Below are 18,759 nucleotides of genomic sequence, written 5' to 3'. Positions count from 1 at the left end.
AAAAAACTAAAAACGACATTTTCATCATTTCATATAAGACATCAGATTAAAAAAATTGGGTGCAGAAAGCAATTTACAGGATGTTTCTCACTGCACCCCCAACAAATAATATTCTGCACCCTACTATTTTTGGAAAAGACTATTCTACCTTTTCTAAAACTGACTTCCAAATTGTTTTTTCTAAAATATTTCCAAATATACTTTCCATAATACATTTTATGAATCCTGGATTTTTCATTCTAGAAATTAAAAAAATAAAATTGGAAAAAATATTTTGAATTGATTTTTTGCCTTATGGATTTCTTAATATGGAAATACATTTTGCTTACTTATTCCAAATACCTTTTACTTATAGAATCATCCAAAATTATCAAGGATAATTCTAGTACTGCAAAGAATGAAGGGTGCAGGAAAAAATATTAGGCGCAAATAAAAATATCCCAATTTACGTTACCTAAATGGGCTATAAGGCCCAAATAGTAACGGTGTAGGGGATGTTTCTTCCTGCACCTCTACACTTTTTTTCCTGCACCCTACATTTTTCAGAAATACCAAAATTACCCTTTATAGTTTTAGATGTTTTGAGAATAGTAGTTTCATAAGCAGAAAATTCAGAAGATAAAAAATCATTCAGAAACATATTTTCTGGAACACATTTTTTTTATTTATGGATTTATAAGTCCGGAATTCATAAAACATGTTCTGGAAATATTTCGAAAAGAACAATCCGAAAGTAATTTGTTAAAGGGGTAAAACAGTCTTTTCAAAAGTGAGAGGGTGCAGGTAGAAATTTGTAGAGATGTAGGAAGAAGTTGCCCGGTGTAGGAACTTGTTAGACAAATTCTTCATACACCATACCAATTTGAAAATATATTTTAGAATTTGTTTTTTTTCTGAAAGTCAGAAATATATTTCAAAAATCTAAATCCATATATTCCAAAAAAAAATTCAAAAATATCTTTTTTATCTACGTCCTTTTTCTTTTATTTAAAGTTTCGTATTTTACTGAAAAATCTATTAGAGTTTTTAAATTAGAGTTTCAAATTGATATGATGCTGGGAGAATTTGGCTTGTTGCTATCTTGTCACAATCCAAATATTCGATTACCCCGGGAACTTTGCAAATTTCCTGTCCTTCCTCCGCTCCGCTCGAGATCCTAGGCTCGCCGCCGGCAACTCTCTCGCCGCAAATTCTTTTTCTGGTATGCCGTTATTGAGTTTTAATTATTAGTAACAAATGACTCGAGTTATCGATTGTTTCCCTAACCCAAATAATCAATGTGCTACAAAACCGGTGCTGCATTTTCTGTTTGCTTTGCATCCACTGCTTTGCTATTCTCAACGACTTCGTTTTATTATGAAATAAATAAAAGAAATCGTTCAATTTGTTGCATTTTGCGCCTCATATGCAGCCAACAAATGGAATTCATACCGTCGGTGACTGTGAAGAGGAAAGAGGATTTTGCATATGGTGAAGCCTACAACACAATGGATGAAGGTGCTATTCATTCTCAAGTTGTCACGTGTCATCTTTTTTTAATAATTTAAAATTTTAACATGCTATCAAATTTGAAACAGGGCTGGAAACTCTTGTTGAATAGAGAGTAACTGGTTTTCCTGTATAGATTAGTGATTCATTTTTAACCATTCTTATTTTTCACTTTGAAATTGCTGATGCGGTGTCTTTTTGTTATATTCTTCTATTTTTGTCTCGAATTCCAGAAACACGCTTTTTCATTTGAATGTTTGTTAAACGAATCTTGAAGAAATAAGGTTTTGAGCTTAATGGCTATGCACTGCACCGTTAATAACTTGTTTAATAAATCAGTGAAAAATTAAACTCCTCATTGAACAAATCTTGAAGATTATGATTAAACACTTCACTGGGTCTCTACCGGTCCTGTCCTTCCTTTCTGTAGGACTTCTACCATCATAGCTGCAAAATTCAACGGGAAGAAAATTTACTTGTCTTGGTGTTTTTCAGTGAATCTGTAATTCCTTAGTCAATGATATCACGACCATTTGGAGAAGAAAGTCAGTGTTATTCCCTCTGAAAATATACTTTGGTGACAAAAGCTTGACTTCCAAGTATGTGTTCTTCTATGACAGTCACTTGAATAAGACATGTTAGATATTCTCAGATTCTTCAAGACATGTTTCTTTTTGGAAGAAGACCCAAAACATTTTTGCTAATAATATTTATAGTCTCTTTGTTGCTACTCAAAGATTAGCCTCATTCAAAGAGACCAACCATGATATTATCTCACGTATAGCAAGAACTTGAGCTGCTTTTGAAGAACTGAAGAGATTTAGGTTGACTCATTGGTGGATATCAATAAAAAAACTTGATATGTTATGTATGGTTGACTCTGAGAAATCTACATTCAGATTTTGATCATGTACCCTGGCCAAATTCTGGTTGGTGATTAGATCCCTTCTTTAGTAGACAACTTAGGCACTAGACTTCTTAATGTGCCTACTTTGGTGAAAGATGAGAGTTCAATCTGAAGAAGAAAGTTTTCTCATGAGGGGTACCAAGAATATTTGGGGATTAAATATAAAAATTCAAGAGACAAGCTCAATCTTCTTTGGCGTCAAGTTTTTCAAAAGCATGCATTTCTATATGGAAGGACAAGGCCCCTCGATACTTGACTTTGGTGCCTCTGTTCACATTTTTCCTAACAGTTCTTCATCCTCATTTATTTCTTTTCCAAAGATTCTTCATCTTGTTACAGTTGTTAATGGATCCAAAATTGCATCTCAAGGAATTGATCAAGTTCTTTATCTCTTTCTTTAAATCTTTCGTCCGTCTTGTACATTCCACATTGTCCTTATATCTTAATCTCTCTAAGTCAATTGACCCACTCTTTAAATTGTTCTATAACCTCTGATGTTAATTCATTTTGTCATATTAACATGATACAAGTCATTTGATTGGTGAAGGACAAGAATCATAAGGTCTTTATTACCTGAAAACAAGTATGTGGTTTTCTATGATATTCTCAACTTTAGAAAAGCTCCTTCCACATTTCCTGGAGTCTCTTGTAATTCAACTCCTCTAACAACTTCACATGTAATAGATTATTCACCATCAACCCCTTCACATGACTTCACACTTCAAATTCGTCCATTTCTATTTTGTTTCTTGAGTTATCATTGTTTATGTCCATCATAATTTTCTGTTTTTTCCTTTGTCTATTACTCATGTTCCTAAAACTATCTATGAGCCACTTAATCATCTTGGGTTGTAGATAGGTCTATGTTGTTAACGTTGGGTCTATTGGTGAAGTTCGTCCCTTTAATGTTCAGTTGGTGGTCAAAGTATATACTCAAATTTATGGTTTTGACTATTGTGGTCCTTTTTCTCCTATGGTCAAGATCAGTACAATTCCTTTCTTCCTTGTTATGCTGCTATTCGCCATTGGTCACTTGACCAGCTTGACATTATAAATGTCTTTCTTCATGGTGATGTTTAGGAGGAACTTTGCATGGGATGGCTTTGTTACCTAAGAGGAGTATAATTTAGTTTGCAAATTACATTATTCTCTTTTTGGACTAAAGCAATCACTGTGAGTTTGATTTGGTAAATTAGTCGTAGTACTATACAAAATTTTGGATTAAAATGAAGTGAGACAAATCATTCAGTTTTCCATTGTCATGTTTTCTTTGATAAGTGTGTTTATCTAATGATTTATGTTGATGATATATAATTATTAAGGGAAATAATAACACTTGGATTTCTCAACTCAAAGAGCATTTATTCAATCATTTTAGACCTAAGACTTTGGCTAACTAAAGTACTTTCTTGGCATTGGAATGACTTAATCAAAGAAAGGTATTGTAGTTTCAGGAAGAAAATATGTTCTTCATATTATGGAGGAGACATGACTGGAAAATTGCAAGTCCATTGATAGTTCCATTTACCCAAATCAGAGGCTAATCGTGGACCAAGTTAAAATCTTTTCAGATTCAAAGATATATAAGAGGCTAGTGGGAAAATTCTTTTATCTCATTTACAAACTTACAAGAGTTGATATTTCTTATACAATTGGAGTTGTTAGTCAATTCACGTAGAATCCTCACATTGACCGGTGGAATGTTGTGACTTGTATTCTCATATATGTCAAAAAAGGTTCTAGGACAACGATTGTTATATGAGTGAGGACAAGAGATATATTCAAATTTCAGGGTATTGTGATGTAGATTGGGTTTGGTCGTCTCATTGTCAAGAGATCCTCCTAAGGATATTGTGTATTTATTGGGGGAAATTTTATCTCTTGGATCCTATACCTGCATTGAAAGCAATTTCAAATACAAAACATTACAGTTGTGAATTCTATCCCACTAACTCCAAAAGTAAATGAATAATCTGACAGTTTATGCAACTGGCTACATTCCATGTTTAAAAATTCACATAATCTGGGTGAGACCCTGAAAAATATTTAGCTAAATATTTTTATAGTGAAAGAAATGTTTCTGTAAAGTAGAAAGAAAGGGCAACATGTGTTTGTGCATGTGTGTGACGTATCTGTTTATGAAGTTTTGAAGATACATCTATTGTTCTACTTTTTCTTCCGCACCCATGTGTTATTTTTTTTACTGATAACCTCCTTTTGAGATGAGTCTGGAGCGTGCCTAATAATTTCCTAGTGGGTTTGGACCGCTCAGATTGATCCAATCCAACTTGTGAAACATTGTAAATTAATAAAGTCCCCATCTTTCATTGATGGTAACAGCTGCACTAAACTGGATATGGAAGTCATTAACTCTACGAAGTCTTGCAGACTTTCAATGAGGTTCAGAAACTTCTGAGCTAGACCAACGGGAAGTTGATTGGCGAATTAATGACCGCCACACCTATGGTTGTTCTGGAGACCTCCAATCTTAAAGTTGCAGCTACGTTCTTCGATATATATTTTTTATCATTCCTTTAATTCATCATATCAGTGACTCTTTCAACCTTGTTTTTTTACTGCTACTTAAAAAATGACGCTTTTAAATATTATAGGTTATTGCTGCAAACAAAGTTTGGGCGACTACCAGTTGTAGATACCGAGGGTAAGCTGGTAAGAGACTTCTTCATTCTGTTATATTAGATCAATTTTCTGTCTTCAGTTTTTGTAGGCCTGATTTGTTTATGATTTGAAGGTTGGAATCATCACAAAAGGAAATGTTGTGAGGGCACTTCAATTTAAACGAGCAAGCGAAAAATGAAAGAAGGAAAGTGCAGAAAAGACCAACAGCAGATAAGTAATTCTTGCATGAGCAGTTACTATAGATACAGCCAATAAAAAACTCAATATTATTGAAATAATTGAAACGACATTGAGTGAGTAATATAGAGTTATTCTCTAAAATTATGAGCACAGGTTAATTTAGTTCCTGGCATTACAAAAACTTTCATTTTAGTCCAAAAAAAAGAGAGACTAAAATGACTGTCATTGGTAGTAATTTATTGCCACATAAATGTACAAATTCTAGGGAAAACTTCATTATTATTTTAGTGCATCTTTAACTTTTGATTGATTGTATCGACGGACAATGCCCCGTTTGTTTCCAACTATGGAAAAGAAAGTGCAAAAATTAAGACAAAAAACAAGAAATGAGACAAAAATTTATTAACTTTGTTTGTGAGTGTGCAGACTTAGACTTCTATAATCGATAATGTTAGAAAATATAATTGATTATGTCATTTTTTTATTATAATATAATAGAAGATTAATAAATATTATTAAAATAAAGGTAAATATTGATTTATTGCAACAAGTATTAACATATTTTATTTGTACTACAACAACAAAAATTACAGCTTTAATACAAAAACTTTAATTTTGTTTATTTTGTTTCAACTCCGGTAATTTAATGAACACATTTTTAATTATCACATGTGTTTATTAGAAGGAAATTGTCACATGTGTTTATTAAAGGAAAAGGTAATGTTAATATGCAATAGGAAATCTTTTATACCGTGACATTACTAAAGACCAAACACTTACACACAAAAAAAAAGTAACATAATTAAAATTGTTATACTGAGATTGTAGTTATTTTTATTGTATTAAAAATTAAATGTTAATAGTTTTTGTATTGAACCAATTATTTACCCTTAAAATAAGAAAAAATAAAAGATAAAAAGAATTCAGTCACATTAATTCACTCGAATCTATCAACTTTTTCTTAATTCAAATAACTTTATTTATTATTTTTTTCTTATTCCTTTCCTCTTCCCTCCTAACTCAATCCAAACAACCATGTTTATAAATAAATTGTCATTCAAAGATTTGTTATTAGATTTTCTTATTTGTGACATTATCAAAAGTGCCTCTGGGACGGGTTTACCTATCTCATGAAAATTCTAAATCTATAAATAATTGTTTTATCTTAATAAAGATATACCTTAGAATCTTAAGGACTAGTTGTACATACCTAATATCCATAGGTATATTTGTAATAATATATATTTTTATGAATATATCTTTGAGTATTTCATAGTAAGATACGCAAAGCTTCTCAAATTCGGAAGTCACAAATGAGTTACAGGTGGACTGATTTCATGGATAAACGAGTTGTAGCATTTTGTTGAATTTCGACTTAAATTTTTGAAGTTGTATTTTCTCATTGTTTGATGTCGAGGCTTTGTGACGTGTCATGAGGTCGTTTGTTTTATTTGGTTATTTTAGTTATTATGAAGTGTATGCTAAAAGTGTGATTTGTTATGTGCATTAATGAAAGATTTTTAATATTAATGATGATTTTTTTAATGCTTTGAGGCGTTTCGTCTTTTGGTGACTAACGTTCCACCTTTTCTTGCCATGTTATTACCCTAGGACATGACGTTTCAGTAACCATCATTTTTGGCCTTAAAGTGAAGTGTTTTAAACTTTTTGTTTTCCATTTCCACACTTTAAAAATCCTTCTTGTTGGTTTTTCTTGAGTTTATCAACAATAGTAGCCACTTGGTAAGTTGAGAGGTTATTTCATTTCTATGGAGGATTCCACAAAGGAACGCTCATCCCCCCCTCCCCCCCCCCCCCCCCCCCCCACCCCAACATTGTTGCTAAGGTGGTTTGTTACCATAACCCTTGAAGGTAAGCATAAGGCTCTCTCAAGAGGTGTTGAAAACAATCGAGTTGAGTTTAACCAAGAGAAGGAGCAGGAAGGATAAGTGTCTTTCGAGTACTGACCTTGAGTAGTTATGGGTGCTTAGGGAAGTTGCAACCTATCCTTTCGAGTTTATTTCAAGGGAAACCATTTATGAGTTTATTTTCTCAGTTAATGTGTGTTTTGATAACATAACTAAGTTAATTATGGTCGAAGCTTTGAGCAACTCTAATAGAGTCTTTATGAAACCGTTGTCGAATGATGAAGACTTTATCTTTGTATATGAGTTATTCTTTAAGGAACTCAATGTCTTATTCCCCTTGTCGGCCTTTGAGCGCAGAATGTAAACAAACAACTATGAACGTAGTTTTTAATCAACTTCATGCTAGCAGTTGGAAATTTCTAAAAGCTTTTGAAGTTCTTTGTCATTATCTTCAAACAACACCAATTATAAATAAAATCATGTATTTTTATCAATTAAAACATGGACCCAAGGTCGATTAGGTGTTTCTGAACGGTGCTCAACATGGTCCTCTTTTCACCATTTACACTTCCTCTTTAAACATAAGTTTTTCAAACTTAAATGCTTGTCACGAGATTCCAACAACTTTTCTTTTATCCTAACCATACACCTCGATTTTCCTTATATTAATAAAGACCTAATAAATTCAATTCGAAGGCAACATATCTTCTTTCTGTCGAGGATAAGGTAGACATTGAAGTCATAAAGCATCTTCCTCGACTAATAAGTAGTAAAGGTCTTCTTCATGTGTCCCTCAACGAGGATCCAAATGTCCTATTTGTAGATAATGTTATGTACATGTTAATATCTTGTGCATATCTTTTTATTTGTATTCACCTATATTTTTCTTTGTGCACAAATATCATGGAAAATTTTTTGACAAGAAACTTCGCACTAAGGTCAGTGTTCCACACCTTTGGAAAAAGATTTGTTGACCTATTTTCATAAGATGACCAAGAGTGGTGAAAGCGCATTGGTGACTACTTCAAAAACCTGGCAACTCCCACGACAACAACCAACTTAGTAGTTAAAACCCCATCAATTCAAATTGGCAGAGTAAATCCTACTTTAAACATACCTTGGCCACCTCCTCAACTCGGACACCTTGGCTCTTTGTCCGACTTGACCATGCAAACAAAGAGAGGCGACTAACTAGAGTAGATCACATTGGTATCTAAGGGAGGATTCAAATATCCTAATTTTGGATAATGCTCCTTACACGGTATTAATATCTTATGCATATCTTTTTATTTGTATTGACTTATAATTTTCTTTGTACACAAATATCATGGCAAAATATTTTGACTATAAGAAACTTCATGTTATAAAATTGATGCTTAGTATTATAACAATTATAACAAAATTACAATGTAACAAACTTCAAGTACTTAGTAACCAACCCTATCTTCTCAACCCTTATTCAAGAATCCAAAAACTTCTTAAATTCACACATTTTTTTTATTTATATTACACTCATCCAATTTATAACTTCTTTAAGTTCTTACTAACTTGAACATCACTTCTTCTTTTTTAAATATATCTTATCTCGATTTTTGTCAACTAGACAATTAATTTTTAAAAGTATTAATTCAACTTTCCTAAATTACTACTTTGTCTTCTTTCACCTCACTTAAGAAGACTAATATTCTCAAAACACTAGTTAAGTAATAAGAAAGAAGACTAATATTCTCAAAGTGCTTAACTATTCTCAAAACACTAATTAAGTAACTATTAAGAAGACTAATATAAGTGCATTAAAAAAATCATAGGAGATTGTTTTTATATATGCCCAATATTTTTTTTAATTTCTTAATGTCCCAAGGCAATGGTTAATATTTGGCTATTTGTTAATACATAAAAAAATAAAGGGCCAAGTGCTATTGTCAAACTTATCAATTCTGATTTCTAAATAAAGAAGGAGATGTCATAAATCATAACTGGAGAAGAACGCGGGATATCTTAAATTTTGCTATATTCGTAGATAATTCTGGTCCGTGACAAATAATGATTCTTTTTGTGGAATGTTTGAAATTTGCGAACTGCGACAGAGACACACTGTCAAGGCCCCGTGTGAATTTGAATGTTACCACCTCATAATGCTAAGTAACTCATTTCTTATTTTCACACTCAAAAATGGTTTCTAATTTTCTTTTTAAAATTTAAATAACTAATAGCAGCGGATAATGGAAACTGGTGGACTTTTTTGTATTCACTTTTTGTTGTTTTTTTTCACGAATTAAACGTGACAAATAGCATTCTTGATATCGAATCTAAATCAGACCAGGCATAATGCTTTCACATCGTTTTTTTTTGTAATTGCGACTAAGGATGTTCTTGATTAAAAAAAACCAATAAATTATGTAAAACCAATTAAACTACTCTTGGTTTCATATTGAAAATTAAAAACAATCTACTTATATGTTTAGATTAAATTAAAAAATAATATATACCTTTTAAAAAACTTATAACTTTATTGTATTTCAATTACCACATATATTTATATGATAATTGATATAAAATAATACTATTTATTTATGAATATAATAGCAAATTTGTTTTTTCTTGTTATAAAAGATTTAATAATTTTTTAAAAATTGTTTTACAATTTTTTAAAAGATATTTAATTATATCATAATAACAAAAACCACAAAAGTAGGCAGACTTATATTTTATTTTTACATTTAGTTTAGATAATTATTTAATAAAAGTTTAACTTAATAGTATCACAAATTTTCATAATTGTAAGTTTGTAATCATACTTTATCATTCCAATTAGGTGATTCTTTCATCCCTTAACAATTATATACTTTCTAAGGATATATATGTAAAAAAAGTACAAATCAATATGAGAACTAAATCAAAATTGATGTAATGAAGTAAACTCATGTTATGGTAAAAAAAATGTAGGAAAAAATTCAAATTAAATCAGATCTTGTTGAGACTTTATTTCCAAACTAGTTAAACTATTAACACATTTGTTGTAATCATGAAAGATGTGTGAAAAAACTTTCAAAATTTAAGCATTTACTCAATTATAAAATTTAAGCATTTACTTGTAGTTATACAATACTTTCATTTTACTCTCAAGCACCAATATACAATATTATAATTGTTAAAATGGTTAATCACCATTATATAATTAATCATTTTCCAACCATAATAAAAAATGCTTTAGAGAATTTTTTTTGTCAAAGTTGAGATATAAATAAAGGACACATTGTCAACCTACTTAGCCGCCATGCTTTTGGTTGACAAAGATTGTAGAATGAGATTACACACAGGATTTGTTTGATTAGAGAAGGATTAACTATCAAATGATTTGATATTACCCAAAAAAAAAAAAATTGAAAGAACTGTGGAGAACATTTTAAATTATTATGAGATATGTTATAAGGATTTTTTTTCCTTTTTTTTAAATGTGTTTTTCGTCGCAAAATTATTTTTTGTTTTTAATTTAAATTTGAGATCTCTTTAATACTTAAAGAAAATATTGAAAAGAGTTTTTATTAGTTTTTTTTATGGTACAAAATCATTTAGAGATAAAAAATAATTAATTATTTTATTGACTAAATTAGATACTATTTTATAAACTACTGTGATTCTAAATTAGTCTCTATTAATCTTTTAGAGATTAATACCGAATTTAAAATATTAGTAGTTAAAACTTTGGTAACTAATGTTTAAATATTAATTAAAAAATTATTTTATAAATTTTTATTAATAATAGAAATTACTTTAGATAGAAAAAAAAATAGTTTATAAAATGGTTTCTAATTTACTCAAATAGTAATCAATAATTTTAATCTCTAAAACTAGTTTTTATTTAATAATTTTTTTTAATGATCGCAAATAAATTTTTAGTATGAATTAAAATATTAAAATATTTTATATTGATTCATCATGTGAATATTGTAATATTATAATAGAGTTTATGTTCAAGTTATATCATAAAAAATATTAACAATGATCCATTTCAATAATTTTCTTATTAAATATTATTCAAAAGAAAAAAAATAATTTTATTTAATCTATTTTTTTTAATCTTTCGTTAATAGAATTGGTTTTAGAAGGTAGCAGAGATTCATTCAGAGACTGGAGGTTTGGTTTTTGAGTTTCCACATGATTGGGTACAGAAATAAGCATGTCTTGTGTACAGGTGCTGTTCTTTTCATACGTCTTCATTTATTTAATTCTCTATATTGGTTTATACATTGAGTGACGAATATACTGTATATCTTAGTTAAGTTGGTGTTTTATTAGGGTTTGTACTAGTGGGTTTTTAACTTTTCTTCTTGTACATTTTCAAGTCATGCAGAATCTTTTATTTGTAACATCTGGCCAAATGTGGATTTGTTTGGAGACAAAAACCAAACATGTATCAATGGCCCCTCTCTTGAGTCTATCTTCATGCAATCTTCCAATCATGTCTCTAAACAGATTTATTCATCCTAGCAAACCAAACATGGAACACAGCTCACATGTAAACCAGAATACCTCACATTCAACGTATCAAATCAAAACCTAAATATTTTACAAATCTAGTATTTCGGAACCAAACTCTTATTAAATTACTTCTCTTTAACCTACCATCTTTTAAGTGTTTTTTTTTCCTATGCTGGATCACAAAACAAATAAAACTAATTAATTTAGGAAACAGTAATCTTGTTTTGGAAGGTGAAGGAGGTAATTATAAATTTGGTTTGACGTTGGAGACGCATCTGTTTCTTACATTTTGGGTTGTTTTTAAATTTTTGTTTTGTATTCTATTTGTTGGTTGCAATTGTCGTCCGAGATTTGACTCGAAATGGACAAAATTCTGAGACGACAGAACCGATTAACCGACCCCATCCATCACCAATCGTTATCATCGAAACAGAGTAGTGACCACAGCATCTTCCCCTCCAATGGTCCCTTCTCTTCACACATACAACTCATAAACCAGAAAAACACCCAACTTCCAATTTTATTATTTTTCACTACACTTATTATAATAATCTTATGATTACTAGAGTGGTTAACATGCCTCTCTCTTTTTCCACCCTACTCCTTAGCATCTTAGGCCATTGCCACCCTATCTAACCTTTTCTTTTCCAAATAAAAAACACCCCTTATTATTTTTACAAAAAGTTGCAATTTTTTTTTCAAAACTCTTAATTGGGACCCAAATTGTATCTCAGGAAGAGAAGTACACGTCTACATTTGAAATGAAAAGCAACATGGAAGAGGAGTAATTTACATTTAAAATTTTGACAGCACCAAAATTCCTGTGAAATCCAGATTAAAAAGTAAAACAACAAGTTACAGAACAGAAAGGGGCCTCATGTCACCATCATCATCATCACCATCACCTTGCTCCACTATAACCTCCACAGCGCGGCGCACATTAGCAACGACCCCAACACTCGGGTGCTAAGAAGAGAGTAGAAGCTTCTAATCCCCGTCCCAGTCACAATCCGAATTTTCGGGTTCGGGTGTCTTATTCAGGTCGACCCGGTCAGCAAATTCTCCGACGGCGGAAGCGTGCGGGTGCTGGCGGTGGAGCGCGTCGACTCTGGCGCCGACCTCGGTGGCCCTCTTCCTGATAGAGGCAGCGGACATGTCAGAGGCAGCGGGTGCGGAGCCCTCGACGGCGAGAAGGTCGGGGAAATTGAGGCGGGCGGAGGGGCCCCGAAGATAGAAGACGGCGGTATCGTAAGCACGCGCCGCCGCAACTGGCGTGGAATAGGAACCAAGCCAAATCCGCGAACGCTTGTTGGGTTCTCGAATCTCAGCGACCCACTTGCCCCACTTCCTCATCCTGATTCCTTTGTAGCGCGTGGTTTCACCCTCTTTCCCTCTCCTCCTCGTGCTTCCTCCTTCTCCTTGTTCCATGGCTACCTCTGCAAAAAAGGAAGCACCAGTTTTTCTCTCTCTTTCTCTGTGTGTGAAATTCCCTTATGGAAATCAAAGGGGCAGAGGGTGAATCTTCATAAAAAGCATAAGCAAATAAATAAATGAAATGGTGCGAGAAAGGGTATTGGGGTTTTGCAGTACAGAGACACTGAGCCGAGGTTGTCGCCTGCTTGAACCATCCACGTCCAAACCCTGTTGCCCTCTGTTTTATACCACCACCTTTTTAATTACCACTTTTTTTTTCAAAATTCACCACACTCTAAACAAAATTAATATTCACCGACAAAAATAACATAAACAACCTACCGGGACACACGCTATATGTAATTTTCCTTTTTTTTTTTTAATATACTATGTCGTCCTAACCAAATCATATACGCATCCATTTAACCTAAATCGGAATTGTATTGATAAAGTTAAGGTTAATTTGTTATCAATGTGATACTAATGTGATTCATAGTTTATGCATGATCTCTATTCATGAAAAATGAATGAATTCTAATAAAGGTCCAAATATGTTTTCTAATGTTATTTCTTTAAATGGGCTGAGATATTAGAGATCTCATTTGATTGAAATATTAGAATTTTCATTCAACTGATATATTATAGATTCCATTCGGCTGAGATATTAGGTATATCATTTTAACTGATATTAATTGTTAAAATTATGTTGTAATCAATTTTATTTGTATTTGTTTTTATTCTTTTTTTCATAATATTATACACCACAGAAAAATTAGTATGATCTGTCCACAAAAAATTTATAAATATAAAAAAAAAGTAATTAATTTTTTATATATTCTTAATACATATTACCCTTATGATATTTGTATATTTTTATTGATTTGAGTGTCACATATTTATATATACTGTTAAAATCATAATTAAATACAATAATAAGTTAAAAAAATTTAACCATATATTTTATACTTATTTATTTATTTTATATTAAAATAGTGTTTTCTCAAAAATATAATTCATTATATTTTATAAGACCATTTATAATTTATTGAAGTATAATTTTTATGATAATTTTTTAATATATAAAAGTAAAACATACAAATTCTTGTTTATAAAAAAATATTTATTAATTATTTTTATTGTAATCAATATATTAATTACTGAAATATTAAACTAAACAGATGTATCTGAATGCCATATTATAAAGTGATCAAATTTTTGGAAATAAACTCACCAAATTTCTAGCTAGAAAGAAAAGGAAAATAAATTTCTGCATACAAACTTTATACAAGCTTGATTCAATTTGCTTCATTCATATCAAATTTCAGATTTTTTTTTAGATTGTGTTTTAAGGTTATTTGAGTGTGATGGAAAGAGAGGGTGGAATAATGTGTGAAGGGGAAGGAAGATTTTATAAACTTGCATTAGTGGATGAAGTGATGTGTTCTTTTTGTGTGTAGTGTGATTAAATCAATACAGTATGCATATCTTTGTTTAACTTATGAACTCTGATTTGTGATACTAAGAAAGAGAAAGGAAGAGAGAAGAGAAAGACAGAGCAAAGATTGTGAAATCTCATAATTAAGGGGAGAATGATTTTGATTGTCTAAAAGTTTTACATAAACTTGAATGCCCAAAAGTTTTACATAAACTAAAATATTTAATTTATTAGATAATAAACTATATAAATAAAATAAAATACCTCTTCATCACTCTTCTTTGTCTTACTTTTCCATATATGTTCTCATTCTTTATCTCAACTCAAACATGGGTATCTATTCAGTCAAAATTTGAGATTTTTCATCATAGTGATGGTTTTGAGTGGACTTTTATGTGACATAGTGGATTTTTTAGCATCATGGTTCTTTTCTTTGACCGAAAATGATACTTGAAAAATTCACCTCATCATTTTTAAAGGAGAGGTTAATTTTATTTGTGTAGATAAGTCTTTTCGGTTACATTTTTCTCATTTATATTTTTTTTCAATTTAAATACATTTATAAAAGTTTATATTTTTTATTCAGGATTTCTTGATAAATTAGTTCTACAGAAAAAATTTCACATTTTTATTATTAACACTTAGAATAATGAATGAATTATGTTAAGTGTGCTGATATTTTTTTAAATTACACTTACACCTATTTTTTTCAGCATTAGATTGACATCCCTTGAAGTGTGCAGTGCAGGTATAACATAAATAAATAAATAAATAAAGAACAATGTAATGTTTTTAAAACAAAAATAATTTATTTAAAGTTTAAAAAAAAACTGAGCAAGTATTGCAATTCAACAAAACCTCAAGAAGTATTTGTGTAATCTACTTTAAAATATTTACTAATTATTTTAGTTAAAATAAATTAAATATAAAAAAAAGAAAATTATTTATACTAGTATTTTTTAAATATTTTATAAGAAAATTTAAAAGTAAGAAAATTATTTATACTATTATTTAATTATGTCAATATCAAAATTACATAAATTACTAAAATACATATTTAAAATAATTAATTTTGTAAACTATCATCATGTTCAAAATGTTTCCAAAATGTGCATAATATTTCTAATAACGACTATTTAATTTGATAGAGGTGATTTCAAATTATTCATATCAACATGTAATTCATAATTTTAAAATTATCATATGAAATATCAATATTAATATATAACACATGCATGAATTAAAAAATGGATGTAAAAATATATTTTTGTTGAACAAATTTAATTTGTAAAATTTCTTCTAATTGCACTCCACTTAAAATTCTATGGATGAATTCTAGTTCATTAAGATGATCTAACCAATCCACTAAGCACATAAAAATCTACTGGGCATGAAAGTAAGGCAGAATTTAATTCAACATATTTTTCCGAGACCAGTTACACTTCCAACAAAGCTAAATTTATCATTCTAACAAATTTAGAAGGTACTAATTAACTCATACAATACCCAAATATCATTCCTAACTTTAGTGTAAAACTTAATAGTTCAAAATAAATCTCACAAGTCCTCAAAATTGACTAACCAATTCAACACCTTCTACACCAAATCTAAACTTACCTTCAATCTATTTCCAAAACTAGCATGCATATATCATATTTCAAATCAAAATTTATCATTCAATAATACCCATTATGACAATTGAACTTAACATTCTTGAACTAAAATCTAAAAATTCATTTCAATTTCACAAAATATCCTGCCACTAACATAATCCATAATCATAAAAGATTTTCCATTTCAACCATGCATCAAAATAACTCTCTTTATCACAAAGTTATTTCAAAACCAAGCAAGAGATCAAGATAACTGAAAACTCTTTATACTAGTCACCTAGAAACCTAATATAAAAACAACCAAAACAACTTAAAAAGAGAACTAGTTGAGAGTATCAAAATTCTCAACTAACAAAGACTAACAAAAAGTTATTGATTACAAATGAGATTAAATTATAAAGGATAAAGAGATTGTGGAAAAAAATGAGCTTACACTAAATGAAGGAGGCATGAATTTAGAAGAAGATCAAGGTTAGTAGAGAGAATTGGAAACATGCATTAAGAAGCAGGCTTGGGCCCAGGTTCTTACAATGACAATGTTGTATTCACAGATAAGATAATTGTTCTCCTTTATAAATGTGGTGCAAGCCTAAGATGGAAATCACTACATATTTCATTTGTTGAGATGTTTTGTTTTGAGTACCCAATTAATTATTTTTCAAACTTTGACATCAAATAAGTTTTGAAATTTTGTTTTAGGCCCTAAAATGGTATTTATTTGTGTTTCCTCCTGCTATTATGTTGAATCTTTTAACTAATTTTTGAAATATTTTTAGATTTATTTTTTTAATTATAACAACTAATTTGTTTTTTATCACAAGTGTATTTTGTTAGTATATGTAACAAAATGGACTTAATGCAAATCATTCAACAACACATTAAATTGTATGACATGTTTCAACTTAATGAGTATTCAAAACTACCATAAGTATTTAATTTCGTGTTTGGAATATTTATTATTCCACATTAAGAGACGTGTTGAATATTTCACATCAATTAAAGATAAAATTAAATTATAATACATAAGTAAATTACAAATCTCATCTTATAAATTTATTACAAGCTGATTTTGTAGAGTTGAATTATGGTTAAAATATTTTGTTTAACATTTGATCATTTTGATTCATTCTTTATATGTAATACATGATATAACCTAAACAAATCACCGATATCTTAAAAAATAATTTTACATACATCTTCCATCATACGAAACTTCTTTTATTTTATTTTGCATGTTTGTTTATAACATCTTTTCTTAATTGTTTTATTCAACTTTTTGTCATCAACATTTAAAACGTACTATTTTCTTACTTGCTAGTGACTACCGTAGTCATTGTAATTTTTTTTTAATCCGCATTCACATGGGAAGACTTATTTTTTCACTTCTACAACTGAATTCTTGAGAATATTTAACTCCCTTTTTTTCTTACTTTTTCTTCACTTCCTCCGTATTGAATCTTGATTTTTGTTATCTTTTAGATAACTTCTTTTTTTTTTTCTTCTTCGTCAAAGATAAAATTATTCAACCCAATTGGAGGGAAAACATAATAAAACTTCATATATAATGTCAAATGTTGTTTCTCGATTATTTTTTTCACTGAATTGTCCCTCATCATAGTACTATTTGAAGTACCATTAAAACGGCAAATCTAAATGGAAATGAGAATGTAGAAGATTAGAAATTGTTATTATTTAGATCATTGTTACGAGTGTAGTAAATATGAAATTTGTTGAGAATTTAGATTAGTGAGTGGTTGAAATTTTTCCATAAAATTAAAATAAAGATTTATATTGAATTGATTTTATTTAGTTTCAAGGAGTAAATAAAATTGGCTTAAAAGGAACTATATATAAGAGACAAGAAGTGAAAGAAAATAAAGAAATTAGAAAGATGGCAAGAGTACAAGAATTGTAATGAATATCCTAGATAGATATTAGTATATAAAAATATATTAAATTTTTAAAATAAATTCCACTGGATAACGTTAAACAATTTTAAGCTACTATAGGTAACGTTAGTAAATTTTAAGTTTTAATTTATTTTTATTACATGTATTTTTTTTTTAAATTAAAAAAAAAAGCTTAGTGATTCTGCAGTTGCTTCGAGAAATACATAGTTTGCTAAGATCTTCCTAAGCAGAGATTCTTACAAGAAATCATGTAAGAACCATTATAAGTGTTTCTTCACGCAAGATGTTTCCAGCTGGATCTGCCATAATGCAACATCTTCCAAGAACAGCTATTTTCTATCTCATCTTGGTTCATTTATAGGTCCCGCAAAAGTTGAAGTCTTTAATGATAAATCCTTGACAAGTTGGGTTATTTTTAACTAAATTAGAACGTTGATGAACATTTTTATTTAGTCTCAGTGTGTGGGTCTCCATCAAACTTAACATATGGAAGTTTGTTCTGAGATGCTCATGAACAATGGATAACAAGTTTCTGAGTTGTTATGAATGGTATATCAATGTGGAGCTTCAAAACATCATGCATAAAGCCAAGAATTCCATCCTCCTGCTCCTACCTTATTGATGACATAAGAAATCTTGTTTCTAGACTTGACAGCTATACTTTCACTGTATCTCTCTCTAGGTAAGCTAATGCCTATGTTGACTGAATGGCAAAGGATAGTGATATTTTCGAAAAGGAGTTGTCTTTTTAGGAGTGTCTCATTATCTTTTTTATCTAATTCAATAAAAACCAATTTTTTTTATATGAGATTAGAATATTAAA

The 18,759-nt window shown here is 29.9% G+C and overlaps 1 protein-coding gene and 1 long non-coding RNA gene across 4 annotated transcripts; one reads left to right on the top strand and one right to left on the bottom strand.

The window, feature by feature from the left end:
* The first annotated feature begins 823 nt into the window (after positions 1–823).
* On the top strand, positions 824–5,532 carry LOC137808282 (uncharacterized). Of its 3 annotated transcripts, none has more exons than XR_016519249.1 (5): positions 824–1,201; positions 1,412–1,497; positions 4,784–4,894; positions 5,008–5,065; positions 5,148–5,532. It is a non-coding gene; the product is annotated as an uncharacterized LOC137808282 (long non-coding RNA). The 3 variants fall into 3 exon arrangements; XR_011080691.2 differs by having other exon boundaries at positions 1,046–1,201; positions 4,736–4,894; XR_016519250.1 differs by lacking the exon at positions 4,784–4,894 and having other exon boundaries at positions 1,062–1,201.
* A 6,529-nt stretch (positions 5,533–12,061) lies between these two features.
* On the bottom strand, positions 12,062–13,375 carry LOC137808285 (ethylene-responsive transcription factor ERF010). Its single transcript, XM_068609316.2, has one exon. It carries the CDS (start codon positions 12,991–12,993, stop codon positions 12,553–12,555), a length of 441 nt encoding a protein of 146 aa, XP_068465417.1. The 5' UTR covers positions 12,994–13,375; the 3' UTR covers positions 12,062–12,552.
* Between the last annotated feature and the right edge of the window lie 5,384 nt (positions 13,376–18,759).

This window comes from Phaseolus vulgaris, chromosome 3 (assembly GCF_051622355.1).
Source record: "Phaseolus vulgaris cultivar YP4 chromosome 3, ASM5162235v1, whole genome shotgun sequence".
Classification (NCBI taxonomy): domain Eukaryota; kingdom Viridiplantae; phylum Streptophyta; class Magnoliopsida; order Fabales; family Fabaceae; genus Phaseolus; species Phaseolus vulgaris.
This window is presented reverse-complemented; position numbering and strand designations above follow the sequence as displayed.